This window comes from Leptodactylus fuscus, chromosome 5, assembly GCF_031893055.1.
Source record: "Leptodactylus fuscus isolate aLepFus1 chromosome 5, aLepFus1.hap2, whole genome shotgun sequence".
Classification (NCBI taxonomy): domain Eukaryota; kingdom Metazoa; phylum Chordata; class Amphibia; order Anura; family Leptodactylidae; genus Leptodactylus; species Leptodactylus fuscus.
Genome location: NC_134269.1, coordinates 27,350,001 through 27,373,703, shown reverse-complemented (window position 1 = coordinate 27,373,703; position 23,703 = coordinate 27,350,001). Strand labels below are relative to the sequence as shown.

General features: G+C 42.6%; 3 protein-coding genes across 3 annotated transcripts; all 3 read left to right on the top strand.

Annotated features, from left to right (window-relative positions):
- The first annotated feature begins 733 nt into the window (after positions 1–733).
- LOC142202784 (olfactory receptor 5AR1-like) lies at positions 734–3,590 on the top strand. Its single transcript, XM_075273100.1, has 2 exons — positions 734–1,179; positions 3,095–3,590. The coding sequence occupies exons 1-2, from the start codon at positions 734–736 to the stop codon at positions 3,588–3,590; spliced, it is 942 nt and encodes a 313-aa protein (XP_075129201.1).
- A 6,915-nt stretch (positions 3,591–10,505) lies between these two features.
- Positions 10,506–15,952, top strand: LOC142202783 (olfactory receptor 5AR1-like). Its single transcript, XM_075273099.1, has 3 exons — positions 10,506–10,544; positions 14,686–15,600; positions 15,893–15,952. Exons 1-3 carry the CDS (start codon positions 10,506–10,508, stop codon positions 15,950–15,952), a joined length of 1,014 nt encoding a protein of 337 aa, XP_075129200.1.
- Positions 15,953–21,646: 5,694 nt separating this feature from the next.
- On the top strand, positions 21,647–22,588 carry LOC142202778 (olfactory receptor 5V1-like). Its single transcript, XM_075273093.1, has one exon. The coding sequence runs from the start codon at positions 21,647–21,649 to the stop codon at positions 22,586–22,588; it is 942 nt and encodes a 313-aa protein (XP_075129194.1).
- Positions 22,589–23,703: the final 1,115 nt, after the last annotated feature.

Below are 23,703 nucleotides of genomic sequence, written 5' to 3'. Positions count from 1 at the left end.
GTCTCCTTCCCCTGTTCCCTTAGCGGTGCAGTCTGCAGTCCGGATTCTGGGTCTGGGCATAGACACGAACGTGACACCCTTCCCTTGGTGTCCTACTAAAACTCACTGGGTTTACCAAACCAGAACATGTTATTTTTGCGGGTTTTAATGTTCCTTTAGACAAGCTACATATTCAAAATTCAACGCATGAACAAGTCGTCTCTGCCAGCGGGCTGCCAGAGCTGACTTCACATGCGGGAGGCTTTTTTTTTTTTTTGTGGCCGCTTACGCGAGCATGCGCAGTGCGCTCCTTTAGTTCTATGGCTGTCTGCATGTGAAGTCAATCTGCCCGAGGCCCGCTGGCAGAGCCAACTTGTGCATCCACCCCGTGCGCCGGAAGAAGACACGTCAAGAGGTCGTTGCTGAAGAAGAGGGAGGTGGCACTGGAGAGAGTTCTCTTGCAGCATTGGGGATGCCCCCAGTGCTCTTTGAGCGCTGGGGCCCGCCCCCAGTGCTGCGAGAGAACTCATTCGCATATCGACAAAAAATGGGATTTCAAGCGAAAGGTGGCGCGGAGAAGACATAAAAAGGTAGGAGAAGAATAGCCTTTCTTTAGGCTATTCTGACGTGTTAGTTAGAAATAAAAGGAATGTGAATGATAGGATCCCTTTAAGGTTACCTTATAATTATAGTGAAGGTTTTGATATCATGAAAAAAGTCATGAATATCATATTTGTATCTGTAGGTCCGAAATATGAATGATTGCCCAAATGCTAGTTCTGAACATGAATTTTACATTGTCACCTTTTCAATGTCTTTAGTGACACAACTTGAGCTATCTATAGGATTATTGATTATTTATTTGATGACTTTTTTGGGGAATTTGATTATTATTATTCTTGTGTGTTTGGTACCAAAATTACACACCCCAATGTATTTCTTCCTGTGTAACCTCGCTGCTCTCGATATCACATCCACCTCTACAAGTATTCCTAACCTACTTACAATAACACTATCCCAAAATCATAAGGTCTCATTTCCTGGCTGTATGACCCAGATGTTTTTCTTCATCTTATGTGCTGATGGTGAAATGTTCATGCTGACGTCAATGGCTTATGACCGTTATGTGGCGGTATGTAAGCCCTTACAATATTATACAATAATGAGAAAGAACGTCTACATAGTAATGGCGGCCTCCATATGGATAATACATAATAATAATAATACATTTTATTTATATAGCGCCAACATATTCCGCAGCGCTGTACAATTTATAGGGTTCAGATACAGACATACATAACAAAGAACGTCATTTCACACAATGGGACTGAGGGCCCTGCTCAAAAGAGCTTACAATCTATGAGGTAGAGGGGGTGACACAAGAAGTAGCAGGGGCGGCATTGCTTATACAGTGTTCAGACAATTTTGTGCATTAGGAATTGTGATAGGCTTGTCTGAAAAGATGCGTCTTTAGTTTGCGTTTGAAACTGTAGAAGTTGGGAGTTAATCTTATTGTCCGGGGTAGAGCATTCCAGAGAAGTGGTGCAGCTCGGGAGAAGTCTTGTATACGAGCATGGGAGGTTCTGATAATAGGGGATGTAAGTGTTAGGTCATTGAGTGAGCGGAGAGCACGGGTTGGGCGGTAGACAGAGATGAGGGAAGAAATGTAGGGAGGTGCGGCATTATGGAGAGCCTTGTGGATGAGAGTAATAACTTTATATTTTATTCTATAATGAATAGGCAGCCAATGTAGTGACTGGCACAGACCGGAGGCATCGCTGTAGCGTCTAGCCTGATAGATGAGCCTGGCCGCTGCATTCAGAATAGATTGTAGAGGAGAGAGTTTAGTGAGGGGAAGACCGATTAGTAAGGAATTACAGTAGTCAAGGCGAGAATGAATCAGAGAGACAATAAGTGTCTTTAGTGTATCTCTGGTAAGGAAAGGGCGTATTCTGGAGATGTTTTTGAGGTGGAGGTGACATGAACGTGCGAGTGATTCAATATGAGGGGTGAAGGAAAGGTCTGTGTCAAATATGACCCCAAGGCAGCGGGCATGCTGCCTAGGAGTTATAGTAAGGCCTGAGACTGCAATGGATATATCAGGGACAGATCTGTTAGATGGTGGAAACAGTAGTAGTTCAGTCTTAGAGAGATTTAGTTTCAGATAGAGCGAGGACATGATATTAGAGACAGCAGAGAGACAGTCACTGGTGTTCTGTATGAGTGCAGGGGTGATGTCACGGGAAGATGTGTATAATTGGGTGTCATCAGCATAAAGATGGTACCTGAAGCCAAATCTGGCGATTGTTTGTCCAATGGGGGCTGTGTAGAGAGAAAAGAGCAGGGGGCCGAGGACCGAGCCCTGAGGAACCCCAACAGCAAGGGAAAGAGGGGAGGAAACAGAGCCCGCGAATGATACACTGAAAGTGCGGTCTGAGAGATAAGAGGAGAACCAGGAGAGTGCAGGCCGACTGAGCGGAGCATAGTGAGGAGAAGTTGATGGTCAACAGTGTCAAAAGCTGCAGAGAGGTCCAGAAGAATAAGAAGAGAGAAGTCACCATTGGATTTAGCCTTTAGTAGATCATTAGAGACTTTTGTGAGAGCTGTTTCAGTAGAGTGCAGAGCGCGGAAACCAGATTGTAAGGGGTCAAGCAGAGAGTTAGCAGAGAGATAACGGATTAACCGAGAATAAACCAGGCGTTCCAAAAGTTTAGAGATGAAGGGGAGGTTAGAGACGGGTCGATAGTTAGCAGCACAGGATGGGTCCAGGGAGGGTTTTTTCAGTAGCGGGATTATAACAGCATGCTTGAAGGAGGATGGGAAGATTGCAGAAGAGAGAGAGAGGTTAAATATTTTAGTAAGGTAAGTAGTGACAGCAGGGGACAGAGATTGGAGAAGGTGTGAGGGGAAGGGGTCACTACTGCAGGTTGTGGGGCGAGATGAAGAAAGTAGCTGGGAGACTTCCTCTTCTGTGACAGGTTCAAAAGATGAGAATGGACAGTCTAAAGTGCGGCTGGTGAGGGGATCAGTACTATCGTAGGTGTGGGAGTCAATGCCACCTGGGGCTTGGGCAGTAATTTCCTGACGGATCTTATCAATTTTATCATGGAAATACATGGATAGTTGGAGCTCTAAATTCTCTATCACATACAATACTTACCGCCATATTACAATTCTGTTATTCACATGATATTAATAATTTCTTCTGTGAGCTGAGCTCAGTGGTCGTTCTTTCCTCCTCAGACATCACAAGCAGGAAGGTTTTCATGTTCTCTGAAGCCATTCTTATTCCTCTTATACAGTTCCTGCTCACTATAATCTCTTATGTCTTTATCTTCTTTGCCATATTGAAGATCCGTTCCTCGGCAGGACGTATGAAAGCTTTCTCCAGCTGCACCCCCCACCTCATCACTGTTATATTATTCTATGGGCCTTGTATATTCCTGTACATGAAACCTCAATCTGAAGACTCTAAAGATCAGGACATGTTACTATCGATGCTTTATCTGGTTGTGGTTCCAATGTTGAATCCTCTGGTCTACAGTCTGAGAAATAAGGAGGTTTGGGCGGCCATTGTAGCACCCTTTAAAGGCAAAACCAAAAAATTCTAAAGTACTAGACTGAATAATCAGAGTACTGAACATTTTCTATCTACAGATCTGATGAGTTCTGCACTGCCAGATTGTGCACGTGAGTCATTCATGGTTTATGGGCAGCGGCACTTTTAGAAGACCATGTCAACCATCTAGAGATTCCGAAGAAAATTTAGAAGACAGCTTACTGTTTGGTGCACAACAGAAACTTTTATTTCATGGTAGTTCAGGAGATAAGAAGCGGAAATCTTCAATCTTCTGTTTGAGGCTGGAGGTAGAAGTGCAGATCAGGAACCCCTCAGTAAATATGAGGTTTTTAAGCCTGTTGACCTGACTACACATGAATAGACAGAATACATTAGATAAAAGCCATTCTATTTCCATGTAGTGATTAGAGATAGGGAAAACCTCTTTGTTTCCAAATATTCACGTGACTGCCATGTCAGAGGAGAGCCACATCATGGCGGCACCCATAGCTGTGCATTCAGTGCTCATCGAGCGCAGTGTACACCGCAATCATGAATTCAGGGATGATAATAAACCTTCTCTAGGGAATGATTTAGTGCAGCTACTGAAAACTGCAAGGACGTACCGGTATGTCCCTGCAGAACAAGGCAGCCACTATCTGGACATATCTATCCAATGGCGGTCCGAAAGTGGTTAAAGACCCAGCATATGCTGTACTATTACAGTGGATGTTGAGAAAGGGTTAAAAGGAAACATAGTCGCAATGATCTAATTTCAGTTTAGAGAGCTCATTCCATATGCCCTCAAAATGATAAAAGTCAAGCACGCACAATAAACACATTTGTTGTGCCAAACCCTCATCCTCCAGCTGCTATAAGAGCAGGTTCAGACTGGCCTGACGGGTAACTGGGGAATCCCCTGGTGGGCCCCGAGCCCTGACTGAAAGTTTTGATCCCCCGGTGGGCCCCTAGAAACAATTCCACTGATGGGCCCTAGACATCCCAGTCCGACCCTGTATAAGGGAAATGCATTTTTCCTTTTTCATTGTAGAAAAATCTGCGCAGTGGAAATGATGCAGTTTCCCATTACACCTACAGAAATTTTCCTTATATTCCTTAAGTCTCAGTACTCAGATATCTTCCATGCTCTTGATAACATGAACAGGAGTATAGATGTGTCCTGTCTAGCAGGGATTTGCTTATATTCAGCCTGGCTGCAGTACAGCTGAGTTCACAACATAGGTAAAACATCCCTTTTCTCAGGATCGGTGGTGGCTAGGGTAGAACAATTGGGAGCAGGAAAGATCAGATACCGATCAGCGATTGAGCAAATTTCATGATCAGAATCCGGGTCAGTGGGAAAATGATAGAAAATTGGATTTTAAAAATGATCCTGAATTCTCAAGACCAGTTCAACCCTACTCCATAAACATAAAGTTTAGGGTTGAGCGATCGGGAAAGATCGGATTCAGATCGGAGATTGAGCAAATTTCATGATCGTAATCGGGATCGGTTGGGAAATGATCGAAAATCGGATTTTAAAAACAATCTCAAGATCGGCTCAACCCCAGTGGTGGCCTCAGCAGTCAGATCTCCATTGATTAGCTATTTATGCTCTATCCTATGGATAGAGGATAAAAATTCCTTTTCCCCGACCGCTTTAAACAAAATAATTTTAGTTTTATACTCTAAGAATGCAAAAACTGTAGTAGACTTCATCTGATGTTTCAACAGCAGAATAGAGATGGTAAAACCTCTCCTGGTGCTCAAGATAATGGTCTTCAGAACACACAACTCCAGCCAAGTATTCATTTCAAGGTTTTGACCCAAGATCAACCCTTATCTGGTCACTAGGAGTTTCAATGTTGGACCCCTTACCAATGAAAAGAACATGGTCCATGTGTTCCCCATATGAGTGGAGCGGTGCTACATGTGCCATTCACAGTATATAAAACTACGTAAGATAGCTGAACAATTTACCTGGTTACCTTTAAAAGTTTAACCTTAGAATGCATGACCATAAAAATTTACACTTTTACATACCTGGGGCCTTTTAGGCCCGTGTGCAAATAACATGGAATAACTCAAATAAAAATACTTTTCAAAGTTTATTTGAAAATTGCAAAGTAAGGATGCATTCCCACCAGTGCTGGTGTCTGCCAGGAGGGGATCTGTAATGCATTTGACCTCCTGGTGAAGCCAGCTAAGGCTGGTAGAATCCGGGCATTCCGGCAGCCTTAACTGGAGTTACCAAGAGATCATATCCATTACAGATCACCTCCAGGCAGACACCAGCGCTAGTGGGAATGCATCCTAAGATGTGAATAATTCAAAACATTATGTGCAAAAAACAACAAAAAAGTAACTGAACGGGCTTAAAACGCCCAATATACGCATTCGATATAACTCTTTATAATAACGTTTTTTTGTCAAATTTTTTTTTATATAAAAGTTGCAGGAATATCTCTTTTCAAAGTTTCCTTTTCGAATTTACTAATGACCGTAACAACTTTCACACATTATCTGTTCGGAAGAATGATCCTTGCAGACATTTTGTCCACAAGTAGTACAAACACGCTCCGATTTCCTGTCCTTTGCTGGACAAATGTAACATCGCTTTCTTTTTTTATCTCTTGGCTCTGCATGTTCCTGAAAACGTATACCACATCTGATCATAGCTTCTGTTGTTTGTCTTGGCAAGCATTTTGTGCTGCTTCTCTCCATCATGGTAGGCATTAAAAGTTCATAGCAAAGTTCCGTCAAGTATAGACATCTCTTGTCCTTTCTGTTGGCATGGAATTCTGGATGAGTCTCACTATAAACAATATAGGTATTGAGGGCTGACACATCTAGCATATTATAAAAAAGAACTATAGGCCAACGTTTTGTCTGCCTCTTGCACGTATTCTCTCCAATCATTTTGTCCATCTTGTCAACTCCTCCTTTGGTTTTATTATAATGCAAAATTATTTCGGGTTTCAGTTTCCTGTTATTGGTGTTTATACTTCCATCATGGTGCATTGTACTCAGTAATATGACCGATTTTTCTTTCTTCGCTTTATAAGACACCATTGTCGCTTGACTGCAGAAGCCAAATACACTATCATAAAGTTGTCGATGTTGATTGTGCTTCATGATTGGAGGAATTTCTTTGCGGTTTTGCTTCATTGTACCATCAAGTGTAATTTGTTTCTGAAGCAAAAAATTGTCCAGTCCTAGACTGGTGAAGTAGTTGTCCATTGTTATATTTTTTTCCAGAATGGAAAATTGGTTTAGCAAGTGTTTTGACTACGTCAGAACATAGGTCCTTCTGGACTGGAGCGTCAACATCATTGCCACAGTAAATCAGACCATTCATTCCGTAATAGCTTGCAGCATCACACATCCAGAAAATTTTAATACCATATTTAGCAGGTTTGCTGGGCATATACTGAATGAATTTGCAACGTCCCCTAAATGCAAGAAGTTGCTCATCCACTGTCACATTGTCACTAGAGATGACCAAACACAAAAATGTCCGAGGTTCAAAATCCGATTCGAACAGCCGCACACTGTTCGACTGTTCAAACGGATTTCGAACCCCATTATAGTCTATGGGGGGAAATGCTTGTTTCAGGGGTAGGCAAAATTCGATAACATTATACTTACCAAGTCCACGAGTGATGGTCGAGCTGGATTCTCCTTGAAGTCTTCTCCGGGCGCAGCATCTCCACGTCTTCTTCCGGCTGGAATTCACTCTGCCTAGGCATCGGGGCCTAGGTAGAGCCGACTGCGCATGCGAGGGCATGCCCGCGCATGCGCAGTCGGCTCTGCCTAGGCCGGATGCCTAGGCAGAGTGAATTCCACCCGGAAGAAGACGCGTGGACGCTGCACGGAGAAGACTTCTAAAGGTAAGAGAAGAACCAGCGTTGATTGGCAGAATGTATAGCATTCTGCCAATCAACGCTGGTTCTGCATCGAACCTTAAACTTCAAACAGCTAGTAGTGTTCGATTGAGTACGAGTATCTCGAATACCGTAGTATTCGATCGAACACCTACTCGATCGAACACTACTCGCTCATCTCTAATTGTCACTAGAATGGTAATGCTTAGTACAGTTCTTGATAATAAGATTCCAGATGTAGCTAATGGGGCTAATTTATCTGTTTCTAACCTGAGAGGACGAGTTCTCTTGTCATCAAAACGAAGGATTCTCTGAATATCCTGAAATCTATTGACTGACATAGTAGCTTTGTAGTGTGGATCTGAAAAAGGGTTCAGAAAGAGTTCTCTGATAGGTACATCGTACAATTTTGTACTCCCTGCCATAAGAGTAAGGCCAATATAAGCATACAGTCCCTCTTTTGTTATATTTTTCCATGTTTTTTTTCTTCCTGAAGCAATACGTTTCCCTTCTAAATTAGTGCACAAAACTACCTCATCTACAATATCATCTGAAAAAAATTTACAGAAAATATCTCTTTTGGACAAGAATTGTGGAATTCCTACAGTTCCTTGAGCAGCTCTTACAATATTATGTGATGGGGTGCGTCCAAGAACCCCAGCAGTACTGTTCCAAAAAACATTTGTATTAGATGTTCTATTTATACGTTCTACTGGATCCATTTCTTCATCATCTGAAGAATCACTGAACGATGAAGTAGAGACATTAGCTGGTGGCACGCACCCCTCATCAGACAAAGAAAGCTCACTATCTTCATCACTATCAAAAATGATTGCTTCGATTTCTTGGTCAGTCAAACCCCTGGATGTAGACTGTGCTATTGTAACCTTATAAGTCAATAAACTAAAATGAAAAAAATAAATAAATAAATAAATTACAATCAGGATTGTACACTCTTTGTTAGTATCTGTGCTAAGGGTAAAGTGCAGCCCCCTCCTCTCACCTTCAGCAGGTCACCACTTTCTTTTAGGTACAGTAGAAAATTTTGGATTTTTGGAGCTCAGAGTTTCTTTTTCAAGAAACAAGAAAGCTGACTCCTTCCTCCAAAGTCTCTTCAGCAAGTAGCACACAATGAACAGTGTTCAGGACTAGAGATGAGCGAACACTAAAGTGTCCGAGGTTCGAAATCCGATTCGAACAGCCGCACACTGTTCGACTATTCGAACAGATTTTGAACCCCATTATAGTCTATGGGGGGAAATGCTCATTTCAGGGGTAGGCAGCATTCGATAAAATCATACTTACCAATTCCACGAGTGACGGTCGGGCTGGATTCTGCTTGAAGTCTTCTCCCGGCGCAGGGTCCGCGCGTCCTCTTCCGAGTGGAATTCACTCTGCCTAGGCATCCGGCCTAGGCAGAGCTGACTGCACATGCGCGTGCGGCTCTGCCCAGGCCCGACGCCTGAGCAGAGCCGACTGCGCATGCGTGAGTATGCGCGGGCATGCCCGCGCATGCGCAGTCGGCTCTGCCTAGGCCGGATGCCTAAGCAGAGTGAATTCCACCCGGAAGAAAACGTGGGGACGCAGCGCGGAGAAGACTTCGGAAAGGTAAGAGAAGAACCAGCGTTGATTGGCAGAATGTATAGCATTCTGCCAATCAACACTGGTTCTGCATCGAACATTAAACTTCGAACAGCTAGTAGTGTTCGATCAAGTACGAGTATTTTGAATACCGTAGTATTCGATCGAACACCTACTCGATTGAGTACTACTCGCTCATCTCTATTCAGGACCTATGATGATGTCAGAGACGCATGACGTTGTGAGGGAGCCTCCTTCCTAAGATCACATGACCATGTAGTCAGGCAGAATCCACACACTGCACAGCAACAGCAGAGTCATAAAGACTGAGTCAAAGTTTTCCTCAGCAACAGTAAAGACAAAAAGACTTAGGATCACATGTAAACCTAGTACAGGCCTAAAAGGCCCCAGGTATGTGAATATGGGGTATTCACAAAAAAAAGCTGTTATACCGAAATGCCTGTAACATAAAAATATATGAACAACTGGAAATGACTAACAACTATATACCTGAGGAATACCTAGTTTCAGAATTCTAACTAAAGTAATCTTTCACCGCTTCAATTTGCAGCCATTTTACTTTTTTCATTTTTGTTTTTTATTCCTCACATTCCAAAAACCATAACTGTTGATATGTTGCCATTTTCTTATGGCGTAAATTTGGTGAAAATACGGCAAATCAGCCATTTTGTTACTGCTACTGCTTTTACCATATGGGACAAATGTTTTTATATTTTAATAGTTTGGACATTTTGGGATTTACAGATTTAATGTGATTATGGTTACTTTTATTTATTTATATTCCTATGTAATCTAGGGAAAGGGGGGGGGGGGTGATTTACACTTTTTTTTTTTTGTTTATTTATTTCATAGTTTTAAAAACTTCTTTTTTATTTCAGACCCCCTGGGGGGCTTGGACATGTAATCTTTACATCACCTGTACCATGGACTTCAATAATACTGTTTAGCAGTCTATGGCAGATTTGCTATGTACGTATTGAAGCCTGCTGCCAGAAAGCTTGAGTAGTTCCAATACTATGGAAGGGTTGGAGTCTTGAGAAGGCTCCCGGCTGCCATGGCAATGGGACGGTTCCCGCAATTACACCGTAGGGGGGTTGCTCCGTTACAGTACATCAAATGGAAAGTGAAAGAACGGTTAAGGACCTGATACACCAATAAACATTGTAATCCCTGGGCAACTAGAATCCCCAAGCGCTGAGGCAAAAACAGTCCTGAGTGCGCTATGCTCTCCTAACCGGAGAGGTCCCAGAGTTCTTCGCCAGAGCTCCTGATGATGGAGTTGGACTTGGTAAAAGTCCGGGGCCCAGATCTGCAACTGCCCGGAGAGCAACCACACCCAGCGAACCCCAAGTAGGATGACCCAGAAAAATCCAGACACTAACCTCAGTGGATGAAGTTCAGGAGATCAGGTCAGCTTGGAGGAGCAGGAGTACAGGAAGGCAATCCAGGGGAGTCAACCAGATTCCAGAGGAAACCAAAGCATGGTCAAACAAGCAGAGTTGGTAACTGGTGGTCACAAGGTAGCAGAAGGTAGAGGCAGAAGCATAGTCAGGAGCACTGGGTCATACACAGGAGGTTAGCAAAGTAGCCAAATCAGGATTCAGAAAATGGAGATCAGGAGAAAGCCAAAAGGTCATGCACAGGAGGTCAGGAAGATGCCAAATCAGGATCACGGAGGAGAGGTCTGTAAAGCAAGCTTGGTCATACATGTGCAGAGTATCTAGGTAACAGAGACAGGGGGCAGGAGGCAGGAGACAGAAGACAGGCAGGGAACAAGAGAAAGGAACGATGGTTCCGCAACGCGTCTTCGTTTTTTAGGGGGTTTACATTTCTTTTTTTTATTTTGTGATCGACATCAATTTTTTTGTCATTTTATGATGTTTTCTGATTAAAAGTTATATTTTATCATCGGAGAGTTGCCGGAGAAATTTGTTTTTGCCGTAGGGAACAAGTGGCTAGGAGAGCTGATGTGAAATGAATAACCAGCTGCGAGCCAGGGCCAGAATGAGGCCTAAATAGCCTCTGTATTAGGATTTTGCAGCAGGTGCGTCCATGATATGGAAGTCGCAGCCTGTTCCACTACACAGTACAGCATTGCAGGGGTTAACTTCCCTTGCAGCAGCCGGGCATGGCCAGCTGCCTGACTGACTATGGTATCGGCCAATGTACGCTCGGCCTGTGCAGCTGGGCTGTTTCCTTGGGACCGCCCCTTCCATATTTAAGGGGGCTGGTCTGGACGCTCTAAGATCAAATCTCAAAACCTAAATGATGTGTGTGTGCGTGCATGGGTTCCTGCCTGTATAATCTTAGTTGGCCCTAGCTAGTAAATGCCCTGAGACAGTAATGCCATTATTAGTTGGGCAGCATGCTGCCTTGTGTGTGGTGTGTGAATAATCTCAGTTGGCCTTAGCTAGTTTACCCCTAATTCCGTATTCACACTGATAGTTGGTTTGGCAGTAAGCTGCTTTGTGGGTTGGGTGGAACTGTAGCACACAGGGTTTAGTTGGTCTCTGTCTAGTACAGGAGTTGTGGCTAGACAGTACTGTTTATTGTAACAGCTGATCCGATCTGCACAAGGTTTCTCTGTGATTTAACAGGAGCACACCCAGTTAGTTTAGTTATCCGGTAGTGACACTAACTGCTGGACCGTGTTCACACCAGGGTGTTATTGCAGTTCATAGTCCAGTAGGGCTCCGCACGATTTTTGTTTGTTTAGTTTTTTTTAATAAACCCAGCTGACTGTAACACTCTGGCCCATCACTGAGCGGGCCATGAGCCTCTGCGCAGCACAGTGGAGGCCCCAACCTGTCCTAACAAAACCATTCAAATGTCTTGGCCGCATTTGACCACGGCATCTGAGTGGTTAAATGCCCGCGATCAGAGTCATCTCTGATCACAGGCCTAATGCTGCTGGGTCCCTGCGGGTCACATGGTGGACAAGTAAATAAGGTCTCAATCTTGGCTAAGGACCTAAGAAATTCATGCACCCAAAGCCATCCATAACCTTATGTGAAAGCTGTGAATTGTCTAGAGATAATACATGCAATGGCAGTGCCCCTGTTTAACCCCTTCCCAACATCCGGCTGGGTGTCGGCTGCGTCCATTCATTCCTATGGGAGCATGCTATTCGAAACTGCTGTTTCGAATAGTGCTCGCTTATCTCTAACCCTAATGTACACCTGTACTACAATGTAATGAAAACCAAGGCTTCAATAGAGATCAGTCATATTGTACAGTAAGACAAACCTAGAAACAGTTAACCGCTCTACGTTTTCCATCCTGCCATCATCTCACTGGGCCTAAATTCCCAATCCACTTAAAACATAATAAAATAGACTGTTCTGCGCTCCTCCTGGCTTCCAAGCCAAAGAGAACAGAAAGGAGGCTTTCGCTACGTGATTCCAAGGTGCTCCATTAAATGTGCATTATTTTGTATACCAATGTCAGTACATAACCAGAACATTTCATTGATGTCCTTACAAGCAGGGATTTACTTACAGTGTACAAATGTGTATGTGGTTGGCAACAGTACATATTGTCTCTCTCTACTTTTTTATTTTTTATTTTTTACAGCTTATCCATATCGACAAATAATACATACAGAAAGTATTCAGATCTCATCTTCTCCCAAATTTCTACCTTTGTTCTAATACAGAATTTATTTATTGTTTATCACATTGTGACAAGGAAAATTCAGGTTCGTAAAATTTGTGTAAATGTATTAAAAATAAAAATCTGAAATATCACATTTACATAAATTTACAGACCCTCTTATTGCTATCTGTTGAGGCACCTTTTTATGTGGATTGTGAGCCCCATACAGGGATCACAATGTACATTGTTTTTCCTTTTTCTCCTCTCAGTATGTCTTTGTAGAATGGGAGGAAATACAAGCAAACACGGTGAGAACATACAAACTCCTTGCAGATGTTGTTCCTGGCGGGATTCAAACCCAGGACTACTAGCGCTGCAAGGCTAACCACTGAGCCACCGTGTTGCCCCCTGTTGAGGCACCTTCTGTATTAGACATTCCGCCCCCTCGCCAGTTTTTTTCTCCAGATCCTCTATATGTTTGGTAGGTCTCAGTTTACAGTTGGTGGTTAGGATACTCAAGGACATACCGAGATTTCTTGGTTGGATAAAGGATCTCCCTAAACATTTCTACTTTTTTATTTTGCTGAGCCAATTCCTGCAGTTCCTACTGCAGGATACTGCCCCTTTGTCACGACCTGGATTCTGGTAATAAAATTGTGTGTTTTTTTGGTGGGGATTTGATCCAGTGTTCTGTGGTCTTGGGGGGCGGGGATGTTTCCTTGCCATTAGTCCATTCTGTTGGTGCATTTGGTATTGGCCTTCAGAGTATGCTTGAGGTTCTCTGGAGCGTACCTCAGGTGTTGGTCGTTGTCATTATCCTATGGGACGATTCTGGGGCCTTTATTAGGAGGAGGGCTGGCTTCACTAGTTTCCGGTTTTCGTGGTTACCACCTAGTATTCGTGGCTCTGGGAGGAGAAGTGTTTGGTAGCATTACAACTGACTAGGAAGTGGTGTGAGTGTTGCCTTGTGTGTGAGTCTGGTTTTCCCCTCCACACTTCCACTCTACCCTGTCCTACAATTCTGGTTGCCTGGCACTATCTGGTTGTTTGTGAGGTTTGGGTTCCAGTTTGTTTTGCCCCAGTCATGTGTTAACCCTTTCCTCACCTCTCCACTATCCCTCTCCTCATTCTCTTGTTGCGTATTGTGTTGTGCTGCGTGTCTGTTGTCCAGCACATCCCATCCTGTTTGTTTTGTCTGCAGCTGCACCTTGGTTTCTGTAGGGGTGACCACCTTAGTATCCCCAGTCCCTAACTCTCTTGCAGCTCTCGTCCTATCTGTTGGCTAGGCCTACATGTTAGAGAGCCAGGAGTTGTTGGGGACAAGGTTAGCTTGGGAACAGTTGACCACCACCTGCAGGCAGGGCCTAGCTAGCCGCCGTAGCGTCAGGGAAAGTCTCCTTCCCCTGTTCCCTTAGCGGTGCAGTCTGCAGTCTGTATTATGTGTCTGGTCATAGACATGAACGTGACACCCTTCCCTTGGTGTCCTACTAAAACTCACTGGGTTTACCAAACCAGAACATGTTATTTTTGAGGGTTTTAATGTTTCTTTAGACAAACTACATCTTCAAAATTCAACGCATGAACAAGTCGGCTCTGCCAGCGGGCCTCAGTCAGAGCTGACTTCACTTTTTTTTTTTGTGGCCGCTTACGCGAGCATGCGCAGTGCGCTCCTTTAATTCTATGGCTGTCCGCACGTGAAGTCGATCTGCCCGAGGCCCACTGACAGAGCCAACTTGTGTATCCCCCCGCACTGGAAGAAGACACGTGAAGAGGTCGTTGTTGAAGAATAGGGAGGCGGCACTGGAGAGAGTTCTCTCACAGCATTAGGGACCGCCTCAGTGCTGCGAGAGAACTCATTTGCATACCGACAAAAACTGGGATTTCAAGCAAAAGGTGGCGCGGAGAAGACATAAAAAGGTAGGAGAAGAATAGCCTTTCTTAAGCCTATTCCGACGTGTTAGTGAGAAAAAAAAGGGAGTGTGAATGATAGGATCCCTTTAAGGTTACCTTTTAATTATAGTGAAGGTTTTGATATCATGTAAATGAATATCATATTTGTATCTGTAGGTCCGAAATATGAATGATTGCCCAAATGCTAGTTCTGAACATGAATTTTACATTGTCACCTTTTCAATGTCCTTAGTGACACAACTTGAGCTATTTTTAGGATTATTGATTATTTATTTGATGACTTTTTCGGGAAATTTGATAATTATTATTCTTGTATGTTTGGTACCAAAATTACACACCCCAATGTATTTCTTCCTGTGTAACCTTGCTGCTCTCGATATCACATCCACCTCTACAAGTATTCCTAACCTACTTACAATAACACTATCCCAAAATCATAAGGTCTCATTTCCTGGCTGTATGACCCAGATGTTTTTCTTCATCTTATGTGCTGGTGGTGAAATGTTCATGCTGACGACAATGGCCTATGACCGCTATGTGGCCATATGTAAGCCCTTACTATATCACACTATAATGAGAAAGAACGTCTACATAGTAATGGCGGCCTCCGGATGGATATTTGGAGCTCTAAATTCTCTATTACATACAATACTTACTGCCATATTACAATATTGTTATTCACATGATATCAATAATTTCTTCTGTGAGCTGAACTCAGTGGTCGCTCTTTCCTCCTCAGACATCACAAGCAGGAAGGTTTTCATGTTCTCTGAAGCCATTTTTATTGCGCTTATACAATTCCTTCTCACTATCATCTCTTATGTCTTTATCTTCTCCACCATATTGAAGATCCGTTCCTCGGCAGGACGTATGAAAGCTTTCTCCAGCTGCACCTCCCACCTCATCACTGTTATATTATTCTATGGGCCATGTATATTCTTGTACATGAAACCTCAATCTGAAGACTCTAAAGATCAGGACATGTTACTATCGATGCTTTATCTGGTTTTGGTTCCAATGTTGAATCCTCTGGTCTACAGTCTGAGAAATAAGGAGGTTTGGGCGGCCATTGTAGCACTCTTTAAAGGCAAAAACAAAAAATTCTAAAGTACTAGACTGAATAATCGGAGAACTGGCCATTTTCTATCTACAGATCTGATGACTTCTGCACTGCCAGATTGTGCACGTGAGTCATTCATGGTTTATGGGCAGCGGCACTTTTAGAAGACCATGTCAATCATCTAGAGATTCCAAAGAAAATTTAGAAGACAGCTTACTGTTGGGTGCACAACAGAAACATTTCTTTCATAGAAGTTCAGGAGATAAGAAGTGGAAATCTTCAATCTTCTCTTTGAGGATGGAGGTAGAAGTGCAGATCAGGAACCTCTCAGTAAATATGAGGTTTGTAAGCCTGTTGACCTGACTACACATGAATAGACAGAATACATTAGATAAAGGCCATTCTATTTCCATGTAGTGATTAGAGATAGGGAAAACCTCTTTGTTTCCAAATATTCACGTGACTGCCATGTCAGAGGAGAGCCGCATCATGGCGGCACCCATAGCTGTGTATACAGTGCTCATCGAGCGCAGTGTACACCGCAATCGTGAATTCAGGGATGATAATAAACCTTCTCTAGGGCATTATTTAGTGCAGCTACTGAAAACTTCAAGGACGTACCGGTATGTCCCTGCAGAACAAGGCAGCCACTATCTGGAAATATCTATCCAATGGTGGACCTAAGAAATTCATGCACCCAAAGCCATCCATTACCTTATGTAGTGAAAGCTGTGAATTGTCCAGAGATAATACATGCAATGGCAGTGCCCCTGTTTAAGCCCTACCCAACAACCGCCGTAATAGTATGGTAGATAAGGTCTTTAAATATGGTAGCTGCTCTGCTACAATGTGCTGTCATAGCTACCGGGTTTCCACTGTAATGTACATCAGAGACCCAGAGCTAATGCCTGTGATCAGAGTTCACTGTTATTGTGGGCATTGCAAGCCAGGACCCCTCCCAAAAGTATAAAAATGCCTGGGGGGCTGGTTCTTGTTAACATTGCCGGCAGGTTCCTTTGCAACTAGATCTTGGAAGCTGTCCTATACCTATGACAAGAAACTTATGAAGGCTTCCAAGCCTATCATAGAAATATTACTATTGTGGCTGGACAATGACCAGCCTCAATAGTATTATAGCATAAGTCCTATAGACTGCAATACAGTTGTATTGAAGTCTATGGGACTTGCAATCAAACGATTGCTGGTACAAGCCCCCTAGAAGGGGTTATATAAAAGTTCTATAAAATATATAACCACCCCCCACCCCCCATAAACTAAAAGTTCAGTTCACCCCTTTTTCCTTACAATACATAAACCTAAGAAATTACTGTGAAACACATGCACATCAGGTTTCCCTGTGTCCAAAAATGCCTGGTCTATATAAAACGTATAACTCTAACTTATAAAAATAATTTTCCCGTACGATGAACACTGTAGCTGTTAAAAAAAAAATCAAAAATACCAATATAAAGTTTTAATAAAAAGTTATCAAAGCAATAGACATTCCCCAAAATGGTATCTCTAAAAAGTGCCTGGCCCTGTCATAAAAGACACCCTATGCATCCCTGTACATGACAATATGGCGACTTTATGAATATATATATATATATATATATATATATATATATATATATATATATATTTTATTGCAAAGTTTCAGATTTTTGTTATGGGCTTAAAATGTAAATTAAATTATATAAATTTGATATCCCCAGAATCATACCAAAACATAGAATACAAATGAGCCATACAGTACAGTGCACACTTCAACAATGAAGCCCGTAAGAAAGTTGCACATATGCACTTTTTTTTCTCCAATTCCACCCAATTCTGAATTTTTTTCCAGCCTCCCAGAATATTGTACAGACTAATAAATGATACCATCATGAAGAACTATTTGTCCTGCAAACATTAAAGTGGTTGTCCCATCTCAAGGACTGGTAGTTTAAGTTGAAGCGTTTTCCTAAATATGTTGCTTTAGAAATGCTGCTTTGTTTGCCTGCAATGTGAACTTATTCCTGCCATTGTTTACACAGTGTTTGCATAACACCAGACTTGTGTAATAGGACAAGTGATGTCACTCACTGCTCTGCAGGATGATCAGTTCAGCTAATTGCAGTTTGCGATAAGGCCCTGTGTTACGATCAGCAGGAAAACTAAAAAAAAAAATTATAATAAACAACAACCTGCGGAGCCCTACTGGACTCTGAACCGCAGAGCTACCCTGTTGTGAACGAGACCTGACAGTTAGCGTCATTGCCAGGCTACATCACCATCTTGCTGCTAGAAGAATTAGAGTCTAGCCAATACACCTGTGCTAGACTGAGACAAACTAAGACTGTGTGTTCCCAGTTCCTTCACTGAGCCGCGCCTAACTGCAGCTACCTGCTGTTGCTTTACTGCCATAGCTGACAGGCCTTGGAAGGGAGTTTCCCAGACTCCGCTGTGGTAAAGCAGCGTGCAGACACCGGACATGGTGCACTGGTATGCTAGGCTAGAACACCTCGGTTTACATTGGTCCTGTACCACCGACTGGGGCTAATCCCCATGAGACACAGGTCCTACCTATACTAAAGGCAGCTTGCTGCCCAAACTGTCTTCTGCGCACACATAATGTATTTTAGAAATGAGGCTAGGGCAGTGGACTGACACGTGTGCCTCCTTAAATGGAGGACGGGCGGTCCCGGTCTGCCAGCCCAGCTGCCTAAGCCAGGTGCTCATTGGTTGACAACACTGACAGTCAAAATACCAACCACACCCACCGGCTGCAAAGGACTTAACACAGATAACACTGAGTCCATTCTCTACAGCCTTCTGCAGATTATCTGATCTGCATAAGTATTGTGATACTTCATAGTGTCCCATTCAGCAAGGTGGGAGGAGGGGGGGGGGGGGATACAGTAAATGAGAAGAAGAGGCAACCTGCAGACTGCTTAAACAGTGAGATGGGAAAACTCCTTTAACCCCTCCTATGTCTCTGAGAATGGAAAAATAAGAAAATTATGGGGTTTGGAAGACGAGGAGTCAAAAACAAAAATCTTAAAATTGCCATCAGTGGGAAGGGGTTAATCTGAGAATATAAATTCTATGCTATAATGATTGAGCTTCACAAATAAAGACTAAAACAATAATGTAGGAGTCATCGGGGAGCATTTCCCTAGATACAAAACACAAGTATATAGAACGGTGCGACATCACAGACTGGGAGATTCCAGAATGCAAGAATTGATGTACAGGTAATATTCCTCGCTAGGCACAATAACATAATATATACATGTAGCATGCACATGGATAGCCAAGGCAGTCACATATTATACAACTACTACACTGCTGTAAGTCAGTGCTGTGCTATAAGATCTTACAATACAAAAACTGCAATTCAATTAATAAAATACTGAAACGACAGCTCAATATCCAGCTTTCCTGCAGACTGAACGTCCCTGGGCTCACAAATAGCACATAGTCAGTAGATCCTTTAGTGCGGGGGTAGGGAACCTTCGGGTCTCCAGCTGCGTTGAAACTCCAACTCCCATCATGCTCCATTCACTTCCATGGGCGTTCCAAGAACAGCAGAGCAAGTATGCATGCTGGGAGTTGTAGTTTTGCAATAGCTGGAGAGCCGTACGTTCCCTACCCCTGCTTTAGTGGATACCAGCAGGAGGATTTATCACCATACGCCCAGGAACCTGTGCAGGGAATAACTCCCTGCAGTCTGTCATTATGCACGTATAGTGAGTTATTTCCTATATAGATTTCTAGGTAATATTTGTTTGGAACCTAAACGTGAAGATAGTCGGTGGGAACAACCTGTTAGATGTTATCAGTGGATACCTCGATTGTTGGGATCTTTGTTTGAAGTGCTTGAGTAAGATTTGTTCCATCCCACTGCAGTCTTAAGAAATCTGCTCCATTTTCTTGTTGCTACTATTCTGAATGATCTAAGAAGTCACCATGTCTTTACAAGGATTTGTGGACATTATCCTGCAGATACAAAGACCTGGAAGACTCTTCACCTTTGTTTTTGTTTTTTGTTTTTTATTTTCAATATTGATATTATAAAAAAATATTGAAATAAAAATTACATTCTAAAAATATTTTGCCTCCACCATTAATGTATCTGTCACATTGGGATTGAGAACATCAAGGTAATTGACTTGTCAAATCGTTTTGCGTTTACCTACCTCATAACCCCGTGTTGTGACTTCTCTCTATTAGAGATGAGCGAACACTGTTCGGAACAGCCATTCCGAACAGCACGCTCCCATAGAAATGAATGGTGCTTCCATTCATTTCTATGGGAGCGTGCTGTTCGGATCGGCCGATCCGAACAGTGTTCGCTCATCTCTACTCTCTATGTAGTGTATGTTTGACCAAAGTGCTATCATGGATTGTGGGCATGTGTCAGAGATGCCACCTGATGGCACGTGTGTAGTGGCACAGCATTCACAAAAAATTAGAGAGATATATAGGAATAACATAGATACCGTAGAAGACAATGATCAGAACTATATTATATAGACAGAAGTTTTGCGATACCTACACACTATATCTACAAGAGCTTTTATGGCATCCCATTCTAAACCCAAAAGCCCACTCTTCTGAGAAGTCTTTCTACAAGATTATGGAGCAGTTACGTAGATTCTGTTTTACATTTCTTCCAGAAAAGTTGTTCAACGTGAAGGCCTGGTTCACAGTCTGTGTTTAGTTCATCCCAAAGGTGTTGGATCAGTTTGAGGTCAGGGTTCTGTGTGGACTGTGTCTCAGCGGTCGTTCTAAGTTGAATATGCCTGCCCTCGTCAGATCGCAACTGCCAAGCAGCTTCAGGCCTGGCAAGTACCAGCGTGGGAGACTGGCTGGGAATTCCAGTTGTCGTTGACTCTGTGTGGGCTAGTCAAGTTCTTCCACACCAAACTCCCCCAACCATGTCTTTATGGACCTTGCATTGTGCACCGGGGGAAAGTCATGCTAGAAGAGAAAAAGGTCTTCCCCAAACTATTCACACCAAGTTGGAAGAATACCATTTTTTTTTTAAATGTCCTGGTTTGTTGACCAATTGAGGGGGCTTAGTCCGACCCCTGGAAATAACCCCATAGCATGATCTCTGCTGCCCTAACATGTATAGTTGGCACAATGCAGTCAGGCAGGTAATGTTCTCCTGGCATTCACCAAACCCAAACTCATCCAACCCACTGGCAGATGGTGAAGCTTCTTACATTACTCCACAAAAAACAAACAACACCGAGCCGATCCTCGTGTATTACCACTGGAAGAAAATGTGGTTTAAATGTAGAGACAAGTGCTTGCTCACCTGGGTGGGTTGTGAGGAAGTCAAAACAACCCAAATAACCTTGAGAGCAAGCAAATCCAGGGTATGTAGAATAAGGTGGAGGGTTGCAGCTGCAGGACCGTTACACGAACGGGAACGTACAACGAAAAATTGGGGCCGGCCTGATACAATGCTCAGCCTGAAGAACAGCGCTCACCCAGAAGATGACAGAAACTTCTTTCCGTTTGTTATTAAAGAAGTTTCTGTCATCTTCTGGGTGAGCGCTGTTCTTCAGGCTGAGCATTGTATCAGGCCGGCCCCAATTTTTCGTTGTACATTACTCCACAGTCATCATTCTCTCTGTCCCAGAGGCCAGTGGTGGAGTGTTTTATATTGTTCTATCCAAACCTTGGGGCTTTAAGGCTTGAAATATATTTGTCCACATTGTGTATCTAAGTCAATCCTATAGGCTTTGATTGAAGAAGTAGCGCACACACTTGATCTTGTCTCATCTCGCCTTTCCTCGCCTCGTCTCATCTCGTCCTTACAGTTAGGAGCAATGGGGTGGGACGCTCAGGACCCCTGTTCTAATGATTGAAGGAATCTTAAGTGCCCAATCTTATCCTATGAATAAGAAATAAAGGTTTATTGTGTGAAGATTGAAAGGTGGTAAATTCAATTATTTAAGGTTTTATTTTTTATTTTTTTACAGTGACTGCAAAAACACTAAAAGGTTCAATGGTGAAAATTATAATTAGGTTAAAAATTTGGGGTCTTTTAACTTCATATAAATGTCTGAAGATGTCAATAACTCCTCGATACAGATGGAATTCCATCTTCTGGCTTTTACCAGATACGAAAATGTTCAGCTGTTGATTTTCATTGGCCTTTTATCCATCTATTTGCTTTGCGTTGTTGAAAATATTCTTGTCACCATCATTGTATGTCTGACCCCCCCGCTACATACACCTATGTATTTTTTTCTATGTAACCTCACTGTCCTGGACATCATATACGTGTCCGCTGTCTTACCCAAGCTCATAGTGATCACAATCACAGGGAACACCGTAATCTCAAGTACAGGATGTTTCACCCAAGTATTTTTGTATGTTTTCTGTATTGGAACTGAATTTTTCTTACTCGTGGTTATGGCCTATGACCGATACGTGGCCATTTGTATTCCTCTACGCTATATGCTTATTATGAACCATAAGAAATGCATTATTTTAACAGCATTTTGTTGTAACCTTGGCGTGTTCAATGGAATGATGTACGCTCTGCTCATATCTAAGTTAGCCTTCTCCAGCTCTCGTGATATCAACCATTTCTTCTGCCATATGAGATCAATACTTCAGCTCTCTTGCAGTGACACCACGGCCATTGGGATATTGATCACTGTAGATGGGATTGTTTTAGGTTTCTTTCCATTCACCCTCATTCTTATTTCTTATATTTACATTATTTCAACAATTCTTAAAATCCATTCTATCTCGGGCAGACGTAAGGCCTTCTCCAGTTGTTCTTCTCATCTGATAGTTGTGTTATTATTTTGTTTGACATCTCTCACTCTTAATATGAAAGCAATGAACAAGTTTTCTCAAGAAAAGGACAAAATATTGTCCATGCTCTACATTGCTGTTGCTCCTATGTTAAACCCACTGGTTTATAGTTTACGAAACAAAGATGTTGGTGAAGCCATCAAAAGACAAATTGCAAAAACAAGAAAAACATGAAAAACCTGCAACATTTTCTTTTCACTCTTATCCTAAACCTTGCTCTTCAAAGCTCCAAAAAATATTTGACACAAGTAGATCCATCCTCGGGAGTCCTAGGAACTTATTTATAAACATAATGTAGGACACTCTTATGGATCCTAGGAACCTATCTATAAAGCATAGTGTAGAATACTGTCAGGGCTCCTAGGAACCTATCTATAAAACACAGTGTAGAATACTGTCAGGGCTCCTAGGAACCTGTATATAAAATATAATGTTGGACACTCTTATGAATCCCAGGGACCTTTCTATAAAGCATATTGTATAATAATATTAGAGATCCTAGGAATCTATCTCCAGAAATCATAGAAAACTAATATGGCTAACTAAAACAGTACAGAATACAATGAGGGATAAAAAGGAAGCATTTAAAGTACTAAAACAAGAGAGTAGCGACAGCATTAAAAACACTATAAGGAGAAAAATAAATTGTGCAAAAGACAAATAAAGGAGGTAAAGATTGAGGCTGAGAGAAAAATTGCCAAGGAAAGTAAAAGTAATCCAAAATTATTCTTCAATTACATAAATAATAAGAGAATAAAAACTGACAATGTGGGCACTCTCAAAAATAATCTGGGTGTAATGGTGGAGGAGGATGAGGAAAAAGCACAAGTATTAAATGCCTTCTTCTCTACAGGGTTTACACAAGAAAATTCATTGGCCAACAACATGATTAGGGGTAATGTTTAGAGATGAGCGAACACTCAAATGTTCGAAGTTCGAAATCCGATTCAAACAGCCGCTCACTGTTCGACTGTTCGAACGGGTTTCGAACCCCATTATAGTCTATGGGGAACATATACTCGTTAAGGGGGAAACCCAAATCCGTCTCAGGAGGGTCACCAAGTCCACTATGACACCACAGGAAATGATGCCAACACCCTGGAATGACACTGGGACAGCAGGGGAAGCATGTCTGGGGGCATAAAAGTCACTTTATTACATGGAAATCCCTGTCAGCTTACGATTTTCGCAAGCTAACTTTTTCCCATAGGAATGCATTGGCCAGCGTTGATTGGCCAGTCTCCAGAATTCGGCCAATCAGCGCTGGCTCTGCCAGAGGAGGCGGAGTC